Source organism: Phascolarctos cinereus, unplaced genomic scaffold (assembly GCF_003287225.1).
Source record: "Phascolarctos cinereus isolate Bilbo 61053 unplaced genomic scaffold, phaCin_HiC Scaffold_1;HRSCAF=81, whole genome shotgun sequence".
Taxonomy (NCBI): Eukaryota; Metazoa; Chordata; class Mammalia; order Diprotodontia; family Phascolarctidae; genus Phascolarctos; species Phascolarctos cinereus.
The window spans coordinates 276,588,257-276,613,780 of NW_027555514.1; the positions used below are offsets into that span (position 1 = coordinate 276,588,257).

The 25,524-nt window shown below is 45.4% G+C and overlaps 1 protein-coding gene across 1 annotated transcript in view; it reads right to left on the minus strand.

The window, feature by feature from the left end:
- Positions 1 to 7,308: 7,308 nt before the first annotated feature.
- The window catches only part of SYN3 (synapsin III), a 376,352-nt gene continuing 358,136 nt past the window's right edge, over positions 7,309 to 25,524 (minus strand). The window contains 4 exon segments of the mRNA XM_078150457.1: positions 7,309 to 7,353; positions 9,141 to 9,243; positions 12,940 to 13,014; positions 22,464 to 22,600. Coding sequence (XP_078006583.1) covers positions 7,309 to 7,353; positions 9,141 to 9,243; positions 12,940 to 13,014; positions 22,464 to 22,600 — 360 coding nt within the window.

The following is a 25,524-nucleotide window of genomic DNA, read 5'->3' on the forward strand; positions in this document are numbered from 1 at the left end:
GCCTTCACGTATTCTCCTTTGGGACAACACTCATAGTTGGGTGATACAGTTGAGGGATGGTACATTTAGCAAGGTTCAGAGTTGATTGACCCATAGAGAGGGATTAAAATAGATTGGGTCAACGAGGAGGGAGGAATCTGCTGGAGTGACACGTCAGCCTGTCACCCCGAGTTGCTCTACATTTCCACCGATAACATGGAGGATGGCATGTTTATCAGCTCTGAGAATAATCCAAGGATGGGAGGGAGAGCTAACACATTGGAGGCAGGGTCAGGAGCCAGAAAGATCTCAACAGGCTAAAATAACAACATCAATAATAACTGACTTTATATAGCACTTAACTGTGTTCCAGCCACTATGCTAAGTGCTTTACAATTATCTTATTTAGTTTGCATTGGATATGATGAATTTTGGCAGTTAGCTCTGGTTGAACCCTTTACTTACCTTCAAAATCTCAAATGTCCAAGCTCAGAATAAGGAAGATGTAGCTAGATAAGAGTGGAAGACGATCTGGGGGTTTTGATAGATCTCGGTTGAGTCTGAGTGAACAAACAGTGTAACGTGGAAGAGCTAATGTGGCTTAGGTTGCATTAATAGAACTTTGTGCTCAGAACTAGGAGGTGATTTACCATAGTAGTGAAACTACAGCTGGGATACTGTATTCGGCCCTGGACACATTTACAAACTTGGCTCTTTATCCGTTCTTGAAGAGAACCATGACATCAGGGAAATGATGCCATGACATGCAATTGGATTTAAATGAGAGGGGGCCGTGCAAAGTCACCAGCTTCACTTTCTCCTCGGGAGCCATCTGGGTCCAATGGCCGGCTATAGATCAGGACAACTCGACAAGGCCCAGGATGCAGTGGGGGACCTTCACCTTTTCAAACTAAGGGCTTTAGCAGGTCTCAGTTTGACTGAGGCAGCACCCTTTCAGTGATTAAGGCTTAAAAAAAATGGGGCAAAGAATGGACTCTTTAAAAAAAAATAGATCTGGGAGGGGAAGACCCTCAGAGTTTCCGACCAAAACAAAACAATTATTACTTATATTCATTCTGAGCCAATCAGGGCCCAAGCAATGAGAATGAAAGAGAGAGAGAGGGAGAGAGAAAGAGAGAGAGAGGGAGAGAAGGAGAGAAGAGAGAGAGAGAGAGAGAGAGAGAGAGAGAGAGAGAGAGAGAGAGAAAGAGAGAGAGAGAGAGAGAGAGAAGGAAAGAAAAGAAAGAGAGAGAGAGAAGGAAAGAAAAGAAAGAGAGAGAGAGAGAGAGAGAGAGAGAGAGAGAGAGAGAGAGAGAGAGAGGGAGGGAGGGAGGGAGGGAAGGAAGGAAGGAAGGAAGGAAGGAAGGAAGGAAGGAAAGAAAAAAGAAAGAAAGAAAGAAAGAAAGAAAGAAAGAAAGAAAGAAAGAAAGAAAGAAAGAAAGAAAGAAAGAAAGAAAAAAAGAAGGAAAGAAAGAAAACTGAGTTGCCCAAGTGGAAGTTTGGTCCCTAGTGACTAGCTCCTTCTCTGCTCACAGAGGCTGCTGTTTGTCCCTTGTTCTCAAAGAGGACCATGACATCAGGGAGGTGATGCCATGACATGCAATGGTGAGGACAGCTAGAGGCATATGTGGAATCGTTAAGGAAACTGGGAAGATATAGGGGAAGAGCCCACCTCACAGGGGAAGGAGAGAGTCACAGAAGCATAGAATCATAGAATTTTAGAGCTGAGAGGGTTCTTATGGGAATAGTCTTTCAATATCTGCAATAGCTTTAGAAATCAGCCTCCCTGTAACTTCTGCTCTGCCCTGAGGATGTTTGCTGTGATTATTGTTAGGAAACTTTCTGTTAGATCTGCCTCTCTAGAGGGTTGGCCTAGAGGATTTCTGAGGTCCCATGCAAACAGTCAATCCACAAACATTTTTTTTAGGCAACCAGGGGTTAAGCAGTCTACCAGGATCACTCAGTGGTAAATGTCTGAGACTGGATTTGAATTCAGGTCCTCCTGATTCTAGGCCCGTGCTCTATCCACTATACCACCTAGCTGCCCTGGGGCTCCTCCTTTCTTACTGTCTCCCCTCTGTGTGGAAAACTCAGGTCTCTTTTGTCCAGTGCCCAAGAAGGCCTGGACAGTCTCAGACTTTTCCTCTCATCAACACCCATCAACTTGGATCCCAAGATTTGCTAGATGTCATTTTGAGAGTTAATGAATAAATTAAAAGGCTGAGGAGAATACCAAGACAAAAAAAAATCCCACCAAGTAGTCCCTGTTCTTAAGAGTTTTGTTAATATATCACACAGAAATTCCTAGCCCTTTCAAGCTGGAAAGTGCCTTGTCAATCTTTTAGATGAACCTCCTTTCTTTAATAATAAAGAAACTGAGGTCCCAAGAGAGCCAGTGACTTGATCAAGGTCATATAGCTTGTTTAAGCGGTGGAGCTGAGGCAGAAAACTGCCCTCCTACCTCTTAGCACAGTGCTCTTCCACATCACTCCACCAGTTGAAATGGCTGGGGCTCCTTAATGATTTTTTCTAGCACTTGAAGGTTTAAAAATTACTTTCCTTACAATAAATTTATGAAACAGAAGATGGTGCAGCCTAGTAGGAAGCACCCTCACTCGGCAATCAGAGGGCAGGGTTTCATAGGTTTACATCTGGAAGGGGATCTTCCACACAGCTAATAAATATCAGAGGCAGAATTTGAATACAGGGCTTACTGACTCCCAAGTCCAGCACTCTATCCACTATAACACTTGCTAGCTGTGTGGGCTTGGGCAACTCAATTCACACATCTCAGCCTCGGTTTCCTTCTCTGTAAAATGAGGGGATTGCATAATGGTCTCTAGGGTTCATTCCAACTGTAGATTTAGGATCCTAAGTAGGCAGGGCAAACATTATTTTCTTGCTTTGTCTGTCTGTCTGTCTCTGTGTCTGTCTGTCTCTGTTTCTCTGTCTCTGTCTCCAATAGCTGAGGAAACTGGTGATCAGAGACTAGAAATGATTTAATGACTTGCTAGGATCACCCAGCCAGTGAATGTCAGAGCTAGGATTGAAACTCCACGTTCTTTTCATGATACCATACTCTTTAACAAGATCCCAGAGAGAGCTGGAAATCTTAGGCATCATGGATGCATGATGGGGAGACATATTTGGGAGGCAGATGGGGCTGTCAACGTGGAAGGGGGTCTCCATTCACTAGGCTGCTTCAGGGGAAGCCACGTTGGAGGATATTTTAAGGGTGGCATGCAGAAGTCAGTCCTTTTCCCAGCCCCTAACCATCCCCTAATTCTATTCTGGTTTCTTGTCCCTAGAGAGTATTGGGGGAGTACCTGGGCCAGCCAGCTGGGGCTTCCATGTCCAAAGGAAGTTGAAATATTGGGCTTCTCTAGGGGAATATTTTTCCATCACAGAATGTCATTCCGTAGCTGAGATCAGCTAGGAGGAGTTCATTGGCCTTTCCTCAATGAGGACTGTCACAAAACATTCTGGAGAAAATTTTCCATTCGAACCAAGGAGGAGGAGGAGGAGGAGGAGGAAGGAGGTGGAAGAGGAGAAGAGCATTTGGGGGTTTTCCTTTCCTCCTGTTCTTATTATAGAAAAGAAGCTTTTGTATTTCTGACCAAAAAAAAAATTCCCAACAAGAAAAGTATGGGGGGGCACTCCAAATAAGAAATTATCACTTTTGAAAGTACTCCCCCAAAGTATTTGTAAGACTTCTAAGAAATATGAAAAATTTCTACTTTTTCCTCTTGTACATGAGGCCCCCCAGGACAGAACTTTGACAGAGTGGGGTATATCCAGAGTAGAGCAACTAGGGTGATGACAGGACTGGAAACCAGGCCCTACAAGGCTCTGTGAAAAAAACTAGGGGTGTTTAGCTCACAGAAGAAGAGTCTAGTTAGGATTGTTGTAGGCAAAGGCAGCTAGGGGGTGAAGTGGACAGAGCATTGGGTCTGGAGTTCAGAAAGACCGGAGTTCAAATCTGGCTGCAGAAACTTATTAGCTATGTCCTGAGCAAGTCATTTTTGCCTCAGTTTCCTCATCTGTAAAATGGAGATAATAGCACCTACCTGCCAGAGTTGTTGTAAAAATCAAATGAGATAATAATTATAAAGCGCTTAGCACGAGGCCTGGCACGTAGTAGGTGTTATATAAATGTTAGCTGTTATTGTCATTATTTTTATTATGGTGAGACCACAAATGAGAGCTGTATTTCAGGTATCTGAAGGGCTGTTATGTAAAGGAAGGTTTTGATTTAGGATTTTAGGATAGAAGGGACCTTAGAGGTCCAATCCTCTCATTTAATAGGTAAGGAATCCGCAATCCAGAGAGGATCATGGGACCAGCTATCTAAAGCGGAATGAGATTTTAGAAGTCATCAAGTTTAATCCCATCCTTTCACAGATGAGGAAATAGGTCTAGAGAGAGAGAGAAAATGACTTGCTTGTGGTCTCACAGATAGAAAGTGCCAGAGCCGGCATTTGAACCCAAGACCTGTGGATTGGAGGCAGCCCAGTACAATGTGAGTGCTAGCTCTGGGCTCAGAAGCCCTGGACTAGAATCCCAGTTCTGCTACTGTGTCACCTGTGTGACTTTGGGCAGGGCATGTATCCTTTCTGTGCCTCAGTTTCTCATCTATAAAATAAGGGGGTTGGTCTAGATGACCTGAAGGGTCCCTTCCACTCCCTAAATTTATGATCCTGACTATAGGTTTGGGCGTTCTCGCTAACATCCCCTTCCCCAACCAAAGGGTCACGTGCCTTGATGGACACACAGTTAGCCTGTGTCAGAGACAGGGCTTTACTTTGAGGTAACTCCTCTCTCTCTTAAAAAAAAATAATTGCCTTGATTTTTGTTTTTTTAAAAATCACCGACATTTCCCAATACATCCCACACCCATAACCCTGTCAGGAAACCATTTCTTAGAATGAAGAATAAAAAGGAGGGGGGGAGGTCTAGGCAAATTAATTGATAAATAAGCCTGATCTCCCCCAACCCATGAGAAAACAAAAAGAGGAGGGAGGTGCATTCTCTTATCTCCTATTTGGGTCCTAGCTTGGTCATTGTCATTTTAATTTAGAGGCATCAGATGATGGAGTGCTGGACCTAGAGTTAGGATAGACCTGAGTTGAAATCCAGCCACAGATGCTTAGTAGGTGTGTGACCCTGGGCAAGTCACTTAACCTCAGTCTGCCTCATCTTTCCTCATCTGTAAAATGGGGATAATAATAGTACCTACCTCCAGGAGAAGTAGTGAGGATCAAATGAGATACTTGTAAAGTGCTTAGGAGAATGCTTGGCATGTAGTAGGCACTTAATACACATTGATTGGTTGATTGAGAAGGCCACCAAAGATAAGCTTCCTTGGATTCTTAATCTGGGCTACCCCAGCCAAGGGCACCTCTCAGCCCCCTAGAAAAGGTTATCCATTAAGTTCCCTTAAGATTTCTTTCTCTTAACCATTAATTCGACAGACATGTTAGGTACCTACTGTATAGACAGCACTGATCAAATAAAGTTCTCATGGAGCCAGGGTCAGACAGTTCAATGATATCTCATTTACCATGGGCTGGTCTAATGGGCATGCCTGAGTACAGCTAGCCTGCAATGACCCTGCCCTGCCTAGGAGGCAAGATGAAGTCACCTCGCCCCTCCAGCTGGTGGGGATGGATGAATTCCCCAGAGGGAGGGAATGCATTTGCCGTGGAACCATCTGAACTCTTTGGCAATTCAATTCAACTTAGCAAGCATTTTTAAAATGCTTACTCTCTGTTAGGTGGGGCAGCTACATGACATAGTAGATAGAGTGCCAGGCCTAGAGGCAGGAAGACCTGAGTTCAAATCTGGCTTCAGGTACTTACTAGCTATGTGACCCTGGGCAAGTCACTTTACCCTGTTTGCCTTAGCTTCCTTATCCTTAGCCTGAGAAGGAAATGGCACTTGTTCATCTTTACAATGCTGTTGTAACATAGATTGTTCTCCTGGTTCTGTTCACTTCACTTCGCATCATCAGTTGATACAAGTCTTTTCTTTTCCTGGAACTGTTTCATTTCTTAGCTCGCAATAGTGCTTATTTATAATTGTAACTCTCTACTACCTCTGCTCCCCTGTCATGGGAAGGAGCAGGTAAGAAGTCGTGGTTCTCATGTTTCATATTGGTCCCATCCACAAAGCTTCAGAAGGTGATTCCACCATCGCCAGTATCTCTGCCCAGAAAACCCCAGATGTGATTGCAAAGAGCCAGACATGACTGAACAAAACCTGTTAGGCACTGGGCCAGGAAACTGCACTGTAGTGGAAAGAGCCTGTGACCCGAAATCAAAGACCCTCAGTTCTCATCCTGCTGCTTCTCCTGATCTACAATATAACCTTAGGCAAGTTTGCCCACTTCTTTGTGCCTCAGTTTCCTTCTCTGTCAACTGAGGGGCTTGGAGAAGCTGATCAATAGAGATAGGGACAGGAAGTATGATTTCACTGGGATAGAGATCTCCCAGAGGAGGAAAACCCCCTTCACTAATGCAAGTTGGTCTCAGAGTCACCTAGATCACTGAAATGTTAACATAGACAGAATGAGACTCGAATCCGGCTCTTCCTGGCTGTGAGAGGGACTCTCTATCTACTGATAATAAGATCTGTTTTTCAAAAAAACTCCTGCTCTAAGCTCTATGGTCCTTAGCAAGCCGGAGTGGCCTTGGCCTGAGAAGAGTAACCCTGCCTCTTCCGAGGCTGTCCCGCCCATGGACAATGGGCCCCAGCCTGAATCAGTCTCAGGGCCGGGCCGTGTCACATGGCCCCCCGAGGAGCAGGGACACATGGCTAGAATGGAATCTGCAGGCTCTGCAGCTGGGGCTCATGTGATTCTCATCATCTCTAAACCTGAGTGGGTGGGAGGGCTCTCCCCCACATACTTGTGCTGTGTGTCAGTTCAGCAGAGCAGGCTGGAAGGGGGCGGGAGGGGCCAGAGGTGGGGGCCAGTGGTGGTGGGAACTGGGTGGGGCCATGAAGGACATGGAAGGGCAGGGGAAGAGCACGGACACAGCAGCTATTCATTCTTCTCATTCCAGATGAGACAGTGGCCTCTGTCCCTAAGGACAGTTGGTGATCTCTCTTACATTAACCTCACCTTCACCCTCCTTGGTTCTTCCAAGGTCTTTTCCCCAAAGGCTGGATTTTCTGTTTCCTGATATTTGACCCTGGGAAAAGTTTTTTCGAGCCTCAGTGATGAAAAGGCAAGTTTCCCTTCATCTTGGTTAATCTCCAAGTGGAGGTCTCCAACAAAGAGGGGTCCCCTGCTGCTCAGACAGCATATGTACCTCAGAGCATGAATGCTGCTCAAGGGGTCATGGCAAAGCTTGGGAGGCCCAGATTGAGGGGAGCCTAAGAAGAGAGGCAGAGAAATGAGATGGTGGAGATAACACTGGCTTGGGAGTGACAGGACATGTGGATGGAGCCAAGCTCTGTACCATGGCAAAGGTAGAGGTCCACCCAGAATTCCCTACACCGATGAAATCAGAGGTCTGATTTGTTTTGAAAACATGGGTGATTAACCTGCTGTTACAAACAGCAGAGACCCAGAGTGACTTGCCCATGAACCAAGATTCTGTCTAAGCCACACTGTCTTCTCCTTACCTCCTTGTTTTGGAGGGCATGTTTGATTGTGAACCATCTCTAAGTTTAGTGTTACTGCTGTGGGTGTCCTCTGAAGGTCTCCCCCAGGTTGGAACAGCCCTGAGCTGGTTTCCCAAGCCTCAGCCATGGGCATAGCTACCATGAAGGACTCCCGGGGGGTTGACTCCGTCCTGTGGCTGGACCTGGTTACCCCAATCCCAGTCCTGCTTTGCACTTTGAGAACAACTGAACCGAGGTAATTCATTTGAATGAGGCTCATCCTGAGCTGACCAAGGTCTTTTCCGTGGCCAGCTTCAGGAAGGAGTATCCTGGACTCCCAGCAGAGGGCACTCACACTGCTGGCATGCTGGGTTGGCTCACTGTCTCTGGGCATAACTCTTTTAGAGGTGTTCTGCCTAGGAAAACACAACGTCACTTGCTCTGCGGGCATACAATCAATATTGGTTGATGGAGATGATAGCAATTTGGCCAAGTAGAGAGTATCAGTGTGCCTTAACCTGGGAATGTATGCTGTAGGATTTAGAGATGCCATTTGGTCCAACACCTACATTTTACAGATGGGGAAACTGAGGTCCAGAGTGATTTTTGTAACTTGTCACACAGGTAGCAGTTAGCAGATCCAGGATTCAAGCCCAGAACCCAGATCTGCCCCCTAGTCCAATGTTAACATAGACTTGTACCAACTAAACCATAACCTGCAACAAAAGATATACCATTTGTTAATGGTTAAAGCAACTGGATTTCTTCTGCAATGCCTCACAGTGGCACGGAGAGGAGTCTGTGTTCTCAAAGGCTAGGTCAGCTGAGGTTTGATGGCATTGTGGAATCACAAAACCTCAGATTTGGAAGATACTACATAAGTTGGGCAGTCTAACTGGTGCCTGAAAAAAAAAGCAACTTTTCCCTTCCCCTGCAAACTCTCTGACAGGTGTTGTCCAGCCTTGGCTTGAAGATGTCTGATGAGAGGAGACAACCAGCTGGAAAGAGTTTGAGCACTGCAGCTGTGATAGGCTATGTGGCTAGAGCTCCCCAAAGTCAGGGCTCTGCACACAGAAGGAACTTAATCATGGAGCCATGGAGAGCTTCAGCATCATCTGTTCCAGGGATTTTTAACCTGATGGTCTGTGAACTTAAAAAATTTGTTTTTGGTAACTTTCAATGTAACTGATTTCCTTCATAATCCTATGTATTTTATCTCATGCATTTAAAATCATGATTCCAAGAAGGTGTCCATAGACATCACCAGGCTGCCAAAGAAGTCCATGACCTCAAAAAAGGTTAAGAACCACTGGTCTAGTCTAGTTAAGAACCAGTGAGGTCCAGATCAATGACTTGGCCAAGGTCATAGACCTTGTAAGTGACAGAGCCCGTATTTGGACCCAGATCTTCTGACTCCAAATCTTGGATGATTTCACACTGCCCCTTGCTCATTGTGGAAAGAATGGTTGAAAAGGCAAATTGAGGCAAGCACCCACCATTTTACCCAGTTGCATGTACCAAATGAACACTTGTCCATAAGTTAACGTCACCCTCACCTCAATGATGTAATCTCTGCCATATTTTCTGTGAACAGCTTTGACGTCACAGATGTCCAGGCCCCCAGATATCTCTGAACAGGAGTCCACCTACAGCTTATACCTACAGAGAGCACAGAAACGCTCAGGCAAGGCTATTCCTGGGCTTCTTCAGGAACCCGAGGAAGGGAAGAGACCATTCCCAGTGGGCTCACCAGATTTAGAATCGGCTCCATGGGCTATTTTCCCCTGGGAACATGATGCTTCCCCATTCTTAGAATCCAGAGGGTTCCACCATCTGCCCTTCCCTTGGGACCAGAACAGGCATCCCCTGGACAATGGGCCCATTCACCCTGCACTGCCATTTGGGGCTGAGAGGAGGAAAGGAGCAGGGGCTGTGGCCTTAAACGCTTTATTCTCCCTTCAGCCACTTGATTCTAGAGTCAAGTTTGCTCTGTGAGGAAAAGATCTCCAAGCTGTACTTTCACCCCTGAAACAAGGGGATGTTTGTATCAAGGGAAACCTCTGGCTACACGTTGGCCTTGGCTCCAGGCTGGAGGATTGGGGAGTCACAGGGTGCTTTGTGTGGATGCAGCACCCCTGCCCTCCCTTCCCCTCAAGTCCCATGGCGGGGGGGCTGTTACTCTGAACCCTTGGTATTGGAGTCCCCTTCCATCCCCCAGGCCTGGAAGTAGAGAATTATAGTTATTGCATCTAGAGCTCAGAGAGGATATTAGAAATCCTCCGTGCTTTGGGGATAATTTTAGTGGAAATCAGCCTTTTTGTGAAATGTCTTAAGATCACACACAGAACATTGGAGCTAGAAGGTTACTGGGTCCAACATTTCATTTTGGAGGGGAAGAAATGGAGGCATTGAGGCTGAGTGAGGATGGGGAAGGCTGGAAGTCATGAGAGTTGGAAGGGATGTTAGAAGTCATCTCCAATTCCTCTGATTTTCAAGGGGAGGAAACTGAGGCCTGGGTGGGTGGGAGGTCTTGCCTGAGGTCACACAGTTGATATCATGTCAGTGGTGGAACTTGAACTCAGGCCTTCCTGACTCCAAGGCTGGCTCTCTCTGCCCCTCACCAGTATATGTTCGTCATAAGGAATTGGAGATCATGATGGAGTAAGGCAGAGGGGAGCCTTGGACTGGGGTCTAGGTGTGGTGAGCCCCAGAATTGCCTGGATCTCTCTTCTACAAGTCACTCGTATAATCTTCCAACTCAAGTTTATTCATGTGGGACATGGATGGGTGGGAGTGGGGACTGGGCAGAAGGCAACCTTAAACCCACGCAGGCTCTGTAATCATGGGATCTGGGTACCTCTTTTTTTGTTTTTGTATTCCCAGTACTTAGAATAGCACCCAGCACACAGTAGGTGCTTAATAAATGTTTACTGATTAATAGTCCTTGTGGTTCTATAACATTAGCTTTTCATAACAACCTTATGAGGTAGGGGCTATTATCATCACCCTCATTTTACAGATGCACTGAGGCTTAGAAAGCTTTTAGGATTTGCCAAAGGTCACTCAGCTTCTGTGTCTGAGGCAGGACTTGAACCCAAGCCTCCCTGATTCAAGGTCTGCACTTCCATCATAATTCCTCTCCATGCTTACTAACTGCATGGCCTTGGGAAGTCATTACCCCTCTGCAGGCCTCAGTTTCTCTAATGGTAAAATGAGAGTCCCTCCCAGCTCTCAGGTCTACGCACCTAAGAGGGTCCTTCCCCATCCCGCCCCTCCACCCCAGACATCCAGGATGATCAGAGGCCCCTGGAAAAGCTTCTGAGTGAAGGGGCATCCAGGGAATTTGCTCTGCTTAATATTCTGAGGTCGTCTCCCCCTCTCAGGAATGAGTACCAGGTAGCAGTGTGTGCATGCAGGGTAGGAGTTCAGGGTGGGCTGTTTGGGGTGAATAGATCAGAAATCAGCCCATGGCAGGCTCCATCCCGCCTTCCCTGGGTAGCCGCTGAGCCCTCCATCTCACAGGGGAAGCTATGGATGAGGAGGCCATGGCTGAGATAGAGGCCTAGCTAGAACTGGACTTCAGAACACCAGGATTTCTTCTTTAGGCTGGTGGGCTTCCTAAGTCATCCCAACCTAACAAAACCTATCAACCTACAAACCCTGGCCCTGCAAAGGGGTGAGAATGGGATCCTAGCCTCCAATCTGAGGTCATTGAGGCCAAGGCTTTCTGTTACTGCCTGTGAGCTTGGGATCTGGTCTGAGGTCCCCACGTGAGTGACAGACAGGAGATAGACCCCAATTCTCCCACTACATAGTCACCACTCTATCCTTTGCAGTCTCACCACTGCTCATAGGGGCAGAGACCTAGAGTGGAAGGGACACCACCAGCCATCCAGGCTCATTTTACAGATGAGCAAACTGAGACCCAGAGCTTGGTGAAATGACTTGCCCAAGGTCACACAGTTAAAAATCATAATCATAGACTTAAAGCCAAAAGTAGAGGCCATGTAGTTCAACTCTCTTGTTTTACATAGGAGGAAACTGAGGCCCAGGTTTAAGGGACCTGCTGAAGGTCACACAGAAAGTAAATGACGAAAATGAGTCCTGAACCTGGACCTTCTGAATCCAAAGCCCCTTTCCCTTACACCACAAGCTGCCTTCAGGGAGTAGGGGCAGGTATTTCCTCTGTGCAGCTGAAGGATGTGAGAGGCTTCTGGCTCCTTCCGTCCTTGAGTTAGTCCGTCTGATGACCAGGCCCTGTCAGGCCTGGCAAGGCCTCTTTCCTTTCCTTTCCCGCCCCTACAGGGAAACTCAGGGTGAACACATCATTGAAGAAGGGAGGCAGGAGAGCCCTGGAGAGAGGAGTGGAGAGGGGATGCTCAGCTCGTGGGCCACATAACCCCGGTAGAATTAAGTAAATTCTACTTCTCTGAGTCAGCCCTTTCCCACGCCAGATCTCTGTGAAGGATACCAGGAGGAAGGCACCTCTCATCCTGGGGGATTAGGCAGCAAGTCGAGACCCCGCCCAGGACATCTCCACCCAGGCAGGTTGTTGGGCAGCTGGCAGGGTCAGATTTAATTTTCAACAGCTGAAAGGGATGATGACCGGGCCAAGAAGGCTGAAGGTCTGCTGGGATCATCCCCGAGAGGGGAAAGAAAAATATTGCTGTTGCTCGGTCATTTCCAACTCTCTGTGACTCCCATTTGGGGTTTTCTTGGCAAAGACACTGGAGCAGTTAGCCATTTCCTTCTCCAGTTCATTGACAGATGAGGAAACTGAGGCAAACAGGGTAATGTGACTTGCCCAGGGTCACACACCTAGTAAGTGTCTGAGGCTGGATTTGAACTCAAGAAGAGTCTTCCTGAGTCCACACCCAGCACTCTACCCACTGTGCCACCTAGCTGCCCAGGAGTTCTTTATGCCATCTAAATCACAGGTCTGGTATGAGAAAAAGAATACTAAAATGAAAAACATCTTGGGGAAAGATGGGTGTAGGCTCACTCCATTTTAGGCAGGAGTTCTCTGCTCCTCCCCTTACCTTGATTCAGAAGCTCTCATTCAGGAGAGAAGTCCCATGTGAGACTACCCTAGCCATCTCCTAGTAGGGTTCCCTGAAGGTTACCTCCCTTTCCAAATGGAAGGGACTTTTGAGATTATTAAGTGCTCAGTAATGCGGTTACAATGTCCTCATTGTGATGTTACAGAATGAGTTGCGGTGTCCTCATTTCAGAAATGAAGAAACTGAGGCTCAGAGCGGTTAAGTGACTTGACCAGGATCACACAGTTAGTAAGTGTCTGAAGTGGGATTCCTGCCAATGTCTGGTCCCGATCACTGAAACATCTTCCTTACTCACTTCTCACTCGTGGCCACCTGCCCTAATATGGCGGAGCCTGTGTTGACCTTCCAGTTTCCTGAGACAGATGTCCTCCTGTGTTGCAGCAAGAAAGCGCATCCAGAGATAAGGACTTAGAAGCCCATAATGATCTGCTCCTGAGAAGAAGAAACAGGGGAGTCCCTAGGACAGGCTTCTTATCCTGGAGTCCATGGGTAGATTTCAGGGAACTTAGACGAGAAAAAATTAAGCCACTTTTCAACATAATTGGCTTCCTTTGGAAACCTACGTATTTTTGGTGCATTTAAAAACTTTATGCTGAGTTGGGATCTGTAAACTTCACTAGACTGCCTGCCAAAGGGGTTCAGGCCACTGAAGATGAGAACCCCCAGTCCTGGGACTAGGAATTCTGGAATCTTCTTAAAGATCCAGTGCTTTAGGGGAGACCACAAGAAGGAGAACTCACAATATTATAGATCCTGAGCCGGAAGGGACTTCAGAATTCCAGACACTAGCTTTCAGTTGAAGAAACTAAGGTAGAGAGAGGTTAAACAATTTTGTGTCAGCATTGAAATTTGAACTCGGATCCTCTAACTCCAAGCCCAGCCCTGTGCTATGCTGAGGTCTAAATGTTCTTACATGATTAAATCAATGGAAGATGGCATGCAATTGAGTTCATAAAATCCTTGGCAAGAGCTGCATGAGTGTAGCAAAAACTAGCACAAAAAATTGGGTCTGTTTTAGGATGAAAGCAAAGCATGCAGTTTGATGAGATTACAGGGATATCTGAGGAAGTGGGAGTGAGGAAAGAGGGGTGAGGAGGAGGAGAACATGAAGGACTTAGGGAAAAGTCAGTTCAAATCCTTGCTCAGCCACTCCATAGCTGTGTGACCTTGGGCCAGTCACTTAGCCTCCATCTGCCTCAGTTTCCTCATCTGTAAAGTGGAGATAATAATAGCACCTACTTCCCGTTTGTTGTGAGGAGCCAATGAGTCAACATAGGTAAAGTGCTTTGCAAACTTTAAAGCACTACGTAAATGTTAGATGTAATTATTATTATGATATCAAATAATATTTACACATAGGATCCATTTAATCTTCACAACAATACAGATGTAAGTATTGCAGGCATTATCCTGCCCATTTAAAAGATGAGGGAACTGAGGTTGCAAGAGAGGAAGCAATTTACTCATGGTCCCAGAGCTAGTAAGTCAGAGGCAAGACTCAAACCAGGGCTCTCATGACTCCCAGGTTCGAGGTGTAGAGTCCTGGCTCTTCCATGAACTTGTTGTTTGACCTTGGGCCAGTCACATGACCTCTCTCAACCTCAGTTCCTCCATCTGTCAAATGAGGGGTTTGTGTTAGCTGACCTCCCAGCTCTAATGAGCTATGATTCTGTGATCTTGTGAGCACTTAGGACAGGGTGGCAACCACTAAGAAAATTATTCTCCGTATGTGAGGAAGGTCATTTGACGGCCACAGATGATATATGATGCCCAAGGAAGGGCTGAGCAGAGCCCAGACCTGCAGTGGGAACAGTGACATCGTGTCCAAGGGCAGAGTGCCCACATGTGACTTAATAAATGGGTGACGAGCACGTTGTGAGGGTGGATCTACAAATACACGGGGAGCCTTGAGAGATACATTGGGACAGGGCCAGGAAAATACAGCAACGAGTTATGCCTGATTGGGACCTTCTGATATCTGATAAACTTAACAGCAGCTGAGTTCAGTGGTATCTCCATGATTCCATTGAGGTCATTTTCTAAAAAGCTACCATCAGGGCCAATGCCTCTTTAACAGCCCTTATCCTCTGTGGGATGAGAGCCAGTTGTCCACACCCTCCTTCTTGAAATTCTCTCCTGTCTTAGCTTCCCAGGCACCACTATCTCTTGGTACTCCTGCCTTTCTGACCACACCTTCTGTGTCTTCTTAATTGGCCCTTCTTTCTTATCCCACTCTTTAAATGTTGGCGCGTTCCCCAAGGTTCAGCCCTTAATCATCAATATCATCATCGTCATCATTGTCATCATCATCTTCTTCTTCTCCTCCTCCTCCTCCTCCTTCTTCTCCTTCTCTCTTTGTCTCTCTCTGTCTCTGTCTCTTACTCCTTCCTTCTCTTTTTCTACCATCCATTTCATCTGACCACTCTATGCTAATGACTCTATATTTTCAACTTGAGTTTCAACTCCTCTCTCAAGCTCTGGACCTACAGAGACAGCATTATAGTGAGTAGGCTTTGGAATTGGAGTCAGAAAGACTTGAGTTCGAAATGAACTAGCTGTATAGCTTTGGGCAAATGATTTAGCCTTTCTGTGCTTCATTTTTCTTATCTGCATATGAGGGGGTTGAGCTGGATGCCCTCTAAGGTCCGTCGTAGCTCTAAATCTAAGATCTTATAATCCTGTAGTTTCAAATTGGATGCTAGATAACTCCATCTGCGTATCTAAGTCAACATTCCCCAAATGAAATTCATCATATTTTCTTCCAAGGAAACTATTCCCTCTGTCTTATTTTCTCCTCAGGTAATAACACTACCATTCTCTCAGTCACCTAGATTTAAAACTTCATTGTCATCCTTGAAATGGTTCTCTCTGCCTTTGCCTCTGTCTCCATCTCTTTCTCTGCCTCTGTCTCTGTCTCTGTATCTCTCTCTCTTTTCCCTTCTCCCATACACAATGGATGTGAATCCAAGGATCATTAAATCTTGACTTGCCCTTGATTCTACCCCATCTTACATTCATCACCTCCTTCAAATCCTCATGCTCGTAACTGGTTTCTTTGCATCCATCCAGTCTCCCACTCATCCTTAACTCGCCTCCCCCGTATTGACCAGTTTAATCTTCACCAAACACAGTACTGACTGTGGTATTACTAATTTTTAAAGATCATTCAATTTACCTCTCAGATTAAGTCTGAGCTCTTTAGGTTAGCACTCAAGGCCCTCTACAATCTCATTCCAACTTACTTTTTGAGCTCTGTGCAGACTGGCATACTAAGACCTGTTAGGGGAACCTAGGAATCAAGACCACAGTGGCTTTTCTCTCTGGTCCTCCCCCACCCCAAGTTGAATGAATTATCTCCTGGGACCTCTTAGATGAGCAGTATTCCTTTCTTTTCTAGAAGGTTACCACAAGTGTCTCATGGAGGACAAGGAAATGGGGGTATTCTTGTAAGCCCATCTCTGCCATTTTCCTCCTACTCTTGACTCTTATGGGTCTTCTGAGAGACTCCTTCCTAATCCATCTAATGAGCCATTAGAAGTCAACCATCCCTTCTCAATGTGCTGAGTGGGTCCACATCCCACAGGTGGGCCATAGAAAGAAGTTTCCCTTTTTTGGTTCCTATATTCCCATCAACCTCTGGGTGCCCAGATCACAGAGGAAAATTTTCTTTCTGCAAAGGAAGGGACCCAGGCTCTCCACCTGGCTTTTGCTAACTTGCCAAAAGAGATTAGACTTACTTTGGTAGATCCCAGAGGACAGAACCATGGGCTGTGGGTGGAAGATGCAGAGACAGATTTGTGTTTGTGGTAAGGAAAAACTTCCACACAACTGGAACTGTTCAAAAGTGGTTTGGGTAACTTTTGAGAGAGTGAATCCCCTTTCAATGGGGATCTTTAAGAAAAGGCTGGATGACAAATTGTAAGAGACTGTTACCACTACTGTTAGAACCTGTGTGGCAGAGGACATAGGGCAGTATCTAATGCTATTTAAAGGTGGTCTTCTTCACTGAGAGTCACATTGTCCACACTGTCGATAGGAGCTGTCCAGCTACAGCTGGAAGAATGGGGCTGGTCTTGTGTGGTCAGACTTAAAAATCTGTACATGTCCACAGGATGGAAGGTGCCAAGTGATGTGAACTCAACCTGCCTTTCCAGCCTGGTTTCACCTGACTCCCCTTCACACTCATAACATTCTAGGCAAACTGTATTCCTAGCTGTACCTGGTATTGGAATCTTCACCCAGAACACCTGTACTCAGGCAGGTTGTTGGGCAGCTGGCAGGGTCAGGTCTGCTCTTCAACAGCTAAAACAAAGTGGTGGCAGGGTGAGAGGGGCCGGTGGTCTGCGGTGCCATCCCTAAAAACTGTGGGGGTTGGAGGAAAAGCCATTGATAGAAGGTCTGCTTCAGTCCCATCAATCCCTCCCAGCAAATCATTCCATAAGAGAGGCAGTGTGGTATGGTAGAATGACCCCACATTTTGTGTTCAAATAGGATCTGGGTTCAATCATAGGACTGTAAATTTAGAACTTGAAGGGAGTCAACTTAGAAGTCATTGAAGCCGACCCACTCATTTTACAGAAAACAAAAATGAGGCCCACAGTTTGTCAACTGCCCAAGATTGTACAGGTGGTAAATGTTTGATGTGAGATTTAGACCTAGTTCTTTCTGGATTTAGTATATTATAAATATAATTTATATATTTATGTAAATATAAATTATTATATATAAATTCATATAATAATCAAGAGTCATAGTTTTACATATAATGTTCTTTTTCTGTTCTGCTTTGGATATTGAAATTTCTCCTTTTTTGGCATTCAGTAAATTCAGAATAAAAAAAAGCAAGAAAGAAGCAGCCACAGTGTATTAAGAAATTTTAGTTTCTCTCACCTTTGCATGCAGAGCCATAACTAGCAATTTGTGTGCCTGGGGCAAGTGATATAAAATGTGCTCCCCAGTCAAATTTGGTTGAGTGGGGTTGGAGGAGTAGGGGAGAAATCTCAAGACTGGGTAGAGCAGCTGCTGCAGGTGCCCCGCGTGTTGGGGCACTGAGCATCCAGCTGGGGAAGTGCTTCCCTCTTGAAGAAGAAAGCATGTTATCGTGTAGCTTCCTCTAAAAGAATTTTTCTTGCTAACTAAATGCAAAGTCCAGTTGTTTCTGTGCAGATAAAGAATGACAAATGCTAGTGATTCTCTTTAAATTTTGAGCCACATTTGCTTCATCCTAGTGAAGGCTTTGGCTGTGGGAATATTTTCTGTACCTCCTTGGTGGCAAGGTTGGGGTGGGGATCTATGTCTGTATTTCCCACAGAGAATAGCAGTTGGGGGTCACCACTGCTCATGTCTACCTGGGGCTATAGAAGAAGTCAGTGAAGAGACCCCAATGTAGCAACTAGTAGCAGTATGGGAAATCCACCCAGAATGTGGGGGTGTCTATATACTTGGTGGTTGGGTGACCATACCCTGCGACATTCTCTGTTTAAGACAACAGCTTTGGCCAAAGGACTTGGCTCCAAATAACTACTTCTCTACATGTGCCCTGTGCTCTAAGACAATCCTATTGTCTGTTCTTTGAACCTGCCCTGTGTTTTTCCCACCTCCACACCTTTGCTCATGCTGTTTCCTCCCTCTAGATTGCTCTCCCTCTTATTTGCCTATTGAAACTCTGCCCATGTTCAAAAGTCTAGCTTAGGAAGCCTTCCAAGAGCATCCTGCTAGAAGTGATCTCATCCTTCTCAGAAATCCTACCATGCTCTGTTTGTACCTCGCTCATGGGATTTGTCATACTCTGCCACATATTCCAGGTATGTACATGCATGTCATATCCCCTTTGCTGGATTGGAAGAGGGCATGGACCCTGTCTCACTTCTCATTCTATTTCCTGCAATGCCTGGTATAATTATAGTCATAATTTAATAAATATTTGATAATTGAATGGATAGATGAACAAATGAATGAATGAATGAGTGATGAATAAATTAATGAAGCTACATTGAGAAATAACTCAAGACCACATACTGAGAGCATCCATGAATATAAATATAGGTGTATTATATACACATACATATATATGTATATATATGTGTGTGTGTGTGTGTGTGTGCATATGCATATACACACACACATATGTATGTATGGAGGGAGGAGAGAGAGAGAGAGAGAGAGAGAGAGAGAGAGAAAGCAGAAAAGGGGAAGCAAAGGGGGAAATTGAGACATTTCCAAATAAAGTTTGAATCAGCCTAGGACAGGAGGTGGGTCTGCATGACCTAAGTAACCCTCTGGAAGAAAGGCATTGTGGTCCGTGGTCAGATAGGGGAAAAGGGCCTCGTTGGACAACAGGAAGCCAATCAAAGGAATGGTCTGTGGAGGGAGAGGCTCTTCTGGCTTCTCATTCACACAAACACCTTCCCTCGGATGTGGGCCAGCCCTCAAATCCAGGAAACACCACCGCCAATGTCAGAGAGGAGCTGTCAGCCCAGCGGAAGGCCTTACATGATGGATGCAGCAATGATGTAATGTGTACGAGGTGGAAACTGGGGCACAGAGATGTCAATGTCAAAGGAGAACTGGCACAATGGGAAACCATTGTGGGATGAAATCATCATGGACCAAAGACACAGGAGAATCCTGAGACCCAGAGTTGGAAGGAGAGGACCTCCAGAGTCGAGAAGCTCCTCTGATGGAGAAGGAAACTGAGGCACAGAGGGGGGAGGCCACGCCAAGCTGGAATTTGAACCTGGGTCCCCTGACTCTGACCCCAGGCATGGGACATTCCTGGGAGGGAAGAGCATTTCTGTGCCTCTGTAATGGCTGTCCTTCATGCGTGGAATCCTATAGACTGGAAGTTTGTGGAGGGCAGGGACTGTCTCTTTTTTTATTAATTGTATCGCTAGCATTTAACAGAGTGCCTGGCATACCACAGGTGCTTAATAAATGTTTATTGGCTTGGATTATCACCTCTATTTCTCAGGACCTCTATTCTTCAAAGCTTCAAGGTCTTTGCATCTCTAGAGCCTGGTGTCACGGCAGGCATATAATAGGTGCTTAATAAATGTTTGCTGATTGATTGATCTATTAGGAGGAGGATGGTTTTCATGAAGGGGAAGTGTAGACTTACAGGATCATAGATTTGAAGCTAGAAAAGATTATCGAGACCATCTAATCCAGCTCCCTCATGTTACAGATATGTATAAGGAGGACCTGCATCCTGAAGTAGTCAGGTCCTTACCATGAACCATGTTGATATGGCCCCCGGACCCCAGGTCGCTATTATCTGATCCAACTATGCACCGAAGGACCCTGGCTCATACCATCCACCATGATGTGGCACCATTATGCTTTTCTGGCCTTTCAATTTGCCCTGCAGCTAACCTCTCCTCCACGTGTTTTCTCCTCTAATTAGAATATGACCTTTTTTTGTTTTAAATTTTATTAACTTATTTTGATTTATCAACAATCACTTCCATATGGTTTTGAGTTTAAAATTTTTCTCCCCCTTCCTCCTCACTACCCTCCTCAAGATGGCGTACAATCTGATATAGGCTATTCATTTACATTCCTATTGAACATATTTTCACATTAGTGAAGTTGTAAGTAAAAATTAAAACCAATAGGAGAAACCATCAGAAAGAGGAAACAAAACTCAACAGAAGAGAAGAAAAATGATAGCGATTCAACTTCCATAGTTCTTTCTTGGGATGTGGATAGCAGTTTCCATCACAAGGCCTCTGGAGATGTCTTAGATCCTTGTATTGCTGAGAAGGGTTAAGTTTGTCAATATTAGGCATTGCACAACATGGCTGTTATTGTGTACAATGTCCTCTTGGTTCTGCTCATTTCACTCCGCATCAGACCATAAAAGTCTTTCCAGGTTTTTCTGAAGTCAGCCTGTTCATCATTTCTTATAGCACAATGGTATTCCATTACATTCATATACCACAACTCGCTCAGCCATTCCCCAATTGATGGGCATCCTCTCAATTTCCAATTCTTTGCCACCACAAAAAGAGCTGCTATGAATATTTTTGTACATGTGGGTCCTTTTCCCATTTGTAGAATGTGACCTTCTTGACCAAGCTGGGGCTTAGCACATGGTAAGCCCTTAATAATTGTTTTTTCATTCATTGGTCACTCATTCATTAACTGACCGTTCATTTGTTCATTGATCATTTGTTCATTCATTCATTACACTGAAGGCTACATTCAAAATTTTTATATCCTGTTGTCTGTTCAGAAGGCAACATTTTGTGCTTCCCCCCCCCAAATTTTCTAGATTCCTGTCTTATAACCAGGAGATTTACTTATTTCAAAATCTCAATAAGAGCTAAATATGATCCATGTCCCCTCTCCCTGTTTGTGAGGGGGTAACACCAAGTTAATCTATGCACTTCAGTGCATAAAATCAGACTTGTAAAGCTGGGATGGAGCGTCAAGATCAGCTCCTCCAGCTGCCTGCTTTTACAGATGAGGAATAACTTGGCCAAGCTTACAGTAGAAAAGCCTTTTTTCTCACTCCCATTCGTTTCCATTCCTACTAAATCATGTAGCTTTTACAGGAAAAACGTCCTGCCTCTGAGAGCTATCCCAAAGTGGAATGAGCTGCCTTGGGAAGTAGTGAGCTCCCCATTCCTCATAACCTTCAGGCAGAGACTAGATGGTGGCTCCTGAGGCCCCATCCCACTCTGAAGCTCTGGGAGTCTGGCCCCAGGTACATCCCACTCTGTTTCCACGGCATCTTTCTCTAAGGGACTCAAGACGCTTCCTCCTAATGCAGGAAGGGGTAATCTCCTTTCTTTTGTCTTTTATAGCATATAGGGAAATGAAGATATATGGAGAACATTCTTTGACACAATGAATGAGTGACTTGGTGACAGCAGATGTGAAGGATGTAAGGGAACGTTGGAGGGACGTCCATAGGAGGAGCAAGGAGTGGTTGGTTTTGAACATCATAATATCGGAAATTCAGAGCTGGAAGGGACCTCAGAATCAATCAGTCAGGCAATCAACAAACATTCATTTAAATGCCAGGTATGTCATCTAACACTACCTCCTTGCTTCACTTCCAAGGCATTTGAAGCCCAGAGAGGTAAAGTCATTTGTCCAAGGTCACACAGAGAGTTGAACCCAGGTCCCATGATTCTAAGTCCTTCACACTTTCCCTTGGGCCACATTGGCTCTCTGTTCCTCAGATTTCGAAGCCAGCACTCTCTGTAACTGGGTGTGGAATTAGGAGGAGGAAGGAGGTGCTGGCTCTTGGCTCCTTCTCACTCTTCAGTGGGAGCTGATTATGGACAGATGGACAGACCAGTCCTTGTGCACTCTTGAATGGGAAGTTAGATGGAACTAGCAGTGCCTGGAGGATGGAGGTTACAAAGGGCATGGGGAGAGAACAAAACCTATGGAATGAATGAATGAGAATTCTCTACAATAGTGGACCTGGACACTCTTTCCTCCAAAATGACCAGAGTTTAGAATGTAAACTCCTTGGGGGCAGGACTATCTTTTTCTTCTTCTTGTATCCCCAGCACTTAATAAATACTTCTTGTATCCTCAGCACTCCAGCTCACAATAAACATTTCTTAAGCTCCTACTATGTCACCAGCTATGTAGTCACTTACATAGTGCCTGGTACATAGTAGGAGCTTAGGAAATGTTTATTGATTGCTGCCTGACTGGGGGTTGAGGAGGTACAAAGGGGAAGAAGAAGAAGATCTCATTCCCTCCCATAGTCAGTGCCTGTATCACCAAGTGAAGCCTGCTCCCCCCATTCCTTCCTACTCTGTCCGCTCTCTCACCGTTCCCCCATCCCAGGGCACTCACATGTAGGCCTTGTCATTATTGCCAATTTTTTGGCTCTGTGTGTCATACTTGGAGTCAGTGAAGGTCTCTGTTGTGGTGTAGGTTTTGGCCGTGGCTGTGCTGGCATCCTGGTAATCACACTGGTTTTCCATTTTCACCTTTGGGAGACACAAGGCACCAAGAAAGAGAAGAATGAGAAAGCATCGGCTTATGGTGGGAAGGGATTGGAGTGTTTGGGTTCACCTGTTGGGAGTTCAGTGGCTTAGGGTGGAATCCTAGCTATGCTGACCATCACATGTGACCCTGGCTAAGTGAATTAATCTCTACAGGCCCCATTTTGCTCTTGTATTCAATAAGAGTGTGGGACTAGATGGTTTTTATGTCTCTCCATGCTCTGATATTCTCTATTCTAAGGCCTTCCCAGACCTGACATTCCCTGTTCTAAGATCCCTCTCAGCCCTGACATTCCCTGTTCTAAGGCCCCTCCCATCCCTGACATTCCCTGTCCTAAGGTCCCTACTACCTCTAAATCTTACAGTCCTATGTATGTATGTATGTATGTATGTTCATAGAATCAGTCATAACAATGGATTTGGAGCCAGAGAACTCACTTCCCACTCTGGTTTGTTACTTACTACCTGTACAACCTTCAGTAGTTCACTTAATGTCTCTGTTTCTCAGTTTCTCATCTGCAAAATAAAGGGGTTGGAGGAGTTGACCCCTTGGTGGCCCTTGGCCTCTATGGGCCATCTCTTCTGACCCTAAATCTGTGACCCTGTGACACTGGACATTAGAGCCCAGAGGAACCTTTGATATTATCTACTCCTTCCTCCTCTACTCATTTTATACGGAGACTGAAGTTCAGAGAAGGTAAATCATTGGCCAAAGTGACAGTTAAGTATACTTTGAAGCTGGCTCTAGAACCCAAGACATAAGGCTCTGAGTCTAGTGAATCTTGTGTGTGTGTGTGTGCGCGCGTTATGTGTGTAGCTGACTGTAGCTAACACAGGCAGCTGATGGCCCTGAAGGGAGACATGTGCGCTGCCGGCTGAGTCCAGGCCAAGAATGTAGGGGTCAACCCTGAGGGCTCGGGAAAGGCCCTGGGGGAGCTGTCATGGCCAAGAGAAGAAGATGAGGCCAAAGCTCAGAGATAACGATCGGAGGACATACCAGGGGCTGAGTCAGAGAATGGGTGGGCCAAGGGTTGGGGCTCTAGTAAGGACCAGGCTTCCCTTGGGGAAGGCTTCTTCCCTCCAGCTGTCCCAGAGTCCCCTCTCTGTCCCAACATGGGCTTCCTCTCTCATGCTGTCATCATTCCTCATCCTCACAAGGAAAAGGAATTCAAAACCCAGGCTGGAGGGGGGACTCGAGGCAGGGAGGGGCCACTTCCATGGCTTAGCCTGTGTAGGAGAGTCCTGGTCACAGGCTAGGAATGAGAGCAGGGCCTGGCCTTCAATTGAGAGCCCTCTCCACCCCCCTTCCTCTTACAACATCCCCTCACATCCTCTATGTCTCCACAACCAACCTTCCCTTCTATGTCAATGTTGAATGCCCTCTTCCTAAATGAGACCTTCCCCAAGTCTAGACCTTTACCTCCCTTTATATTTATGAAGCAGGATGTATACTGGCTAATTCAGCTTTGTGACCCTGCACAAGCCAGGTCCCATCCCTATCCCTAGAACCTAGCACAATATTGGGTACTTAGTAGGAGCTTAAAAAATTCTTGTGAAATTAAAATATGTCGATTCTTTTTTCCTTTTCCCAGTAAAACTCTGAATTTCTCCAGTAGAACATGACCACTGAGTTCAATCTTTTACAGAGGAGAACACTGCATCAGACAGAGGTTAAGTGACTCGCCTGAAGTGTCTGAAGCGGACTTCAGACTTGCTTCTAAGTCCAATGCTCTATCTATGACACCATGTTGCTTCCTAGAGTAGGGGGGGTTCTTGACTTGGGGGTCTGTGCACTTAAAATTTTTTTTTTGATGGCTATTTTAAGAGAATTGATTTCCTTTGGAATCCTATGTATTTTTCTTTTATGCATTAAGCATATAATTCAGAGAAGGAATCCTTAGGCTTTACTAGATGGACTGCCAGAGGGGTCTAAGACACAAAAAAAGATCTAGAACCCTGAGTATAGAGGGAAGAACAGAAAGAAGTGAGTCCTGCCTCAGCCACCAACTCTGTGTAATCTTGGACCAATCTTGTAATCTTGGGTTCGACTCAAACCAACCTTTCCCACCCTGTTTCCCTGAATTCCTTTCACAGTTGGCATTTTAAGCAAACAAGGCTGATAGTGGTTCCACAAACCCAGAATTTCATCTCTCACCTCCGTGCATTTGCCGAGGCCATGTCCTACATCTGGAAAATATTCTCTCCTCATCTCCTGCCTTTTATAATTTCAAGTTTTAGCTCAGCTGCTGTCTTCCCTTTGAAGCCTTCCCTGATTTCTTGACAGATCTAACCTTCAGCTATTAGAGTGTATTCTCCTCAAATGACCTTGTGTGACCCTGAACAAACCATTGCAACTCTCCCCTAAGAGTTAACTTGAGGAAGAATCACCTATATGTTTAATGGAGGGCGTTTTCATATAAGGACTTTCCCACATGGACAAAACCACAGGTACAACAACACATTGCATTCCTCCAATACATCATGAATCATGGAATTTTAGAAATAGAAGTGACCTCAGCAGGCCTTTTTGTGTGTGTATGAATCCTTTGGGCAGGCTAATGAAGCTTATCTCAAAATAATATTTTTAAATGCCTTCCTTCAGTTATAATCTCTGATTTATCTTGTCTTTATCTTGTTTGCACACAGTTATTTGTATTTTCTCTCTCCCTTTAGACTGTCAGCTTCTTGAACTTTGCTTCCCTTTATATCTTCCCCACATTTAGCACAGTTGCCTAGCACATAGTAGGTGCTTAATGCTTATGGACTGGCTGGCATAAATGAAAATATATAAGACTACAGAGGAAACCAATTATATTGAAATAAAAATGTGATTTGTTTTCTCCCATCGAAGTTCATCAGTCCCCCTGAAATCTATCCATGGATATCTTGGGGGCTTATGGATCCTATCT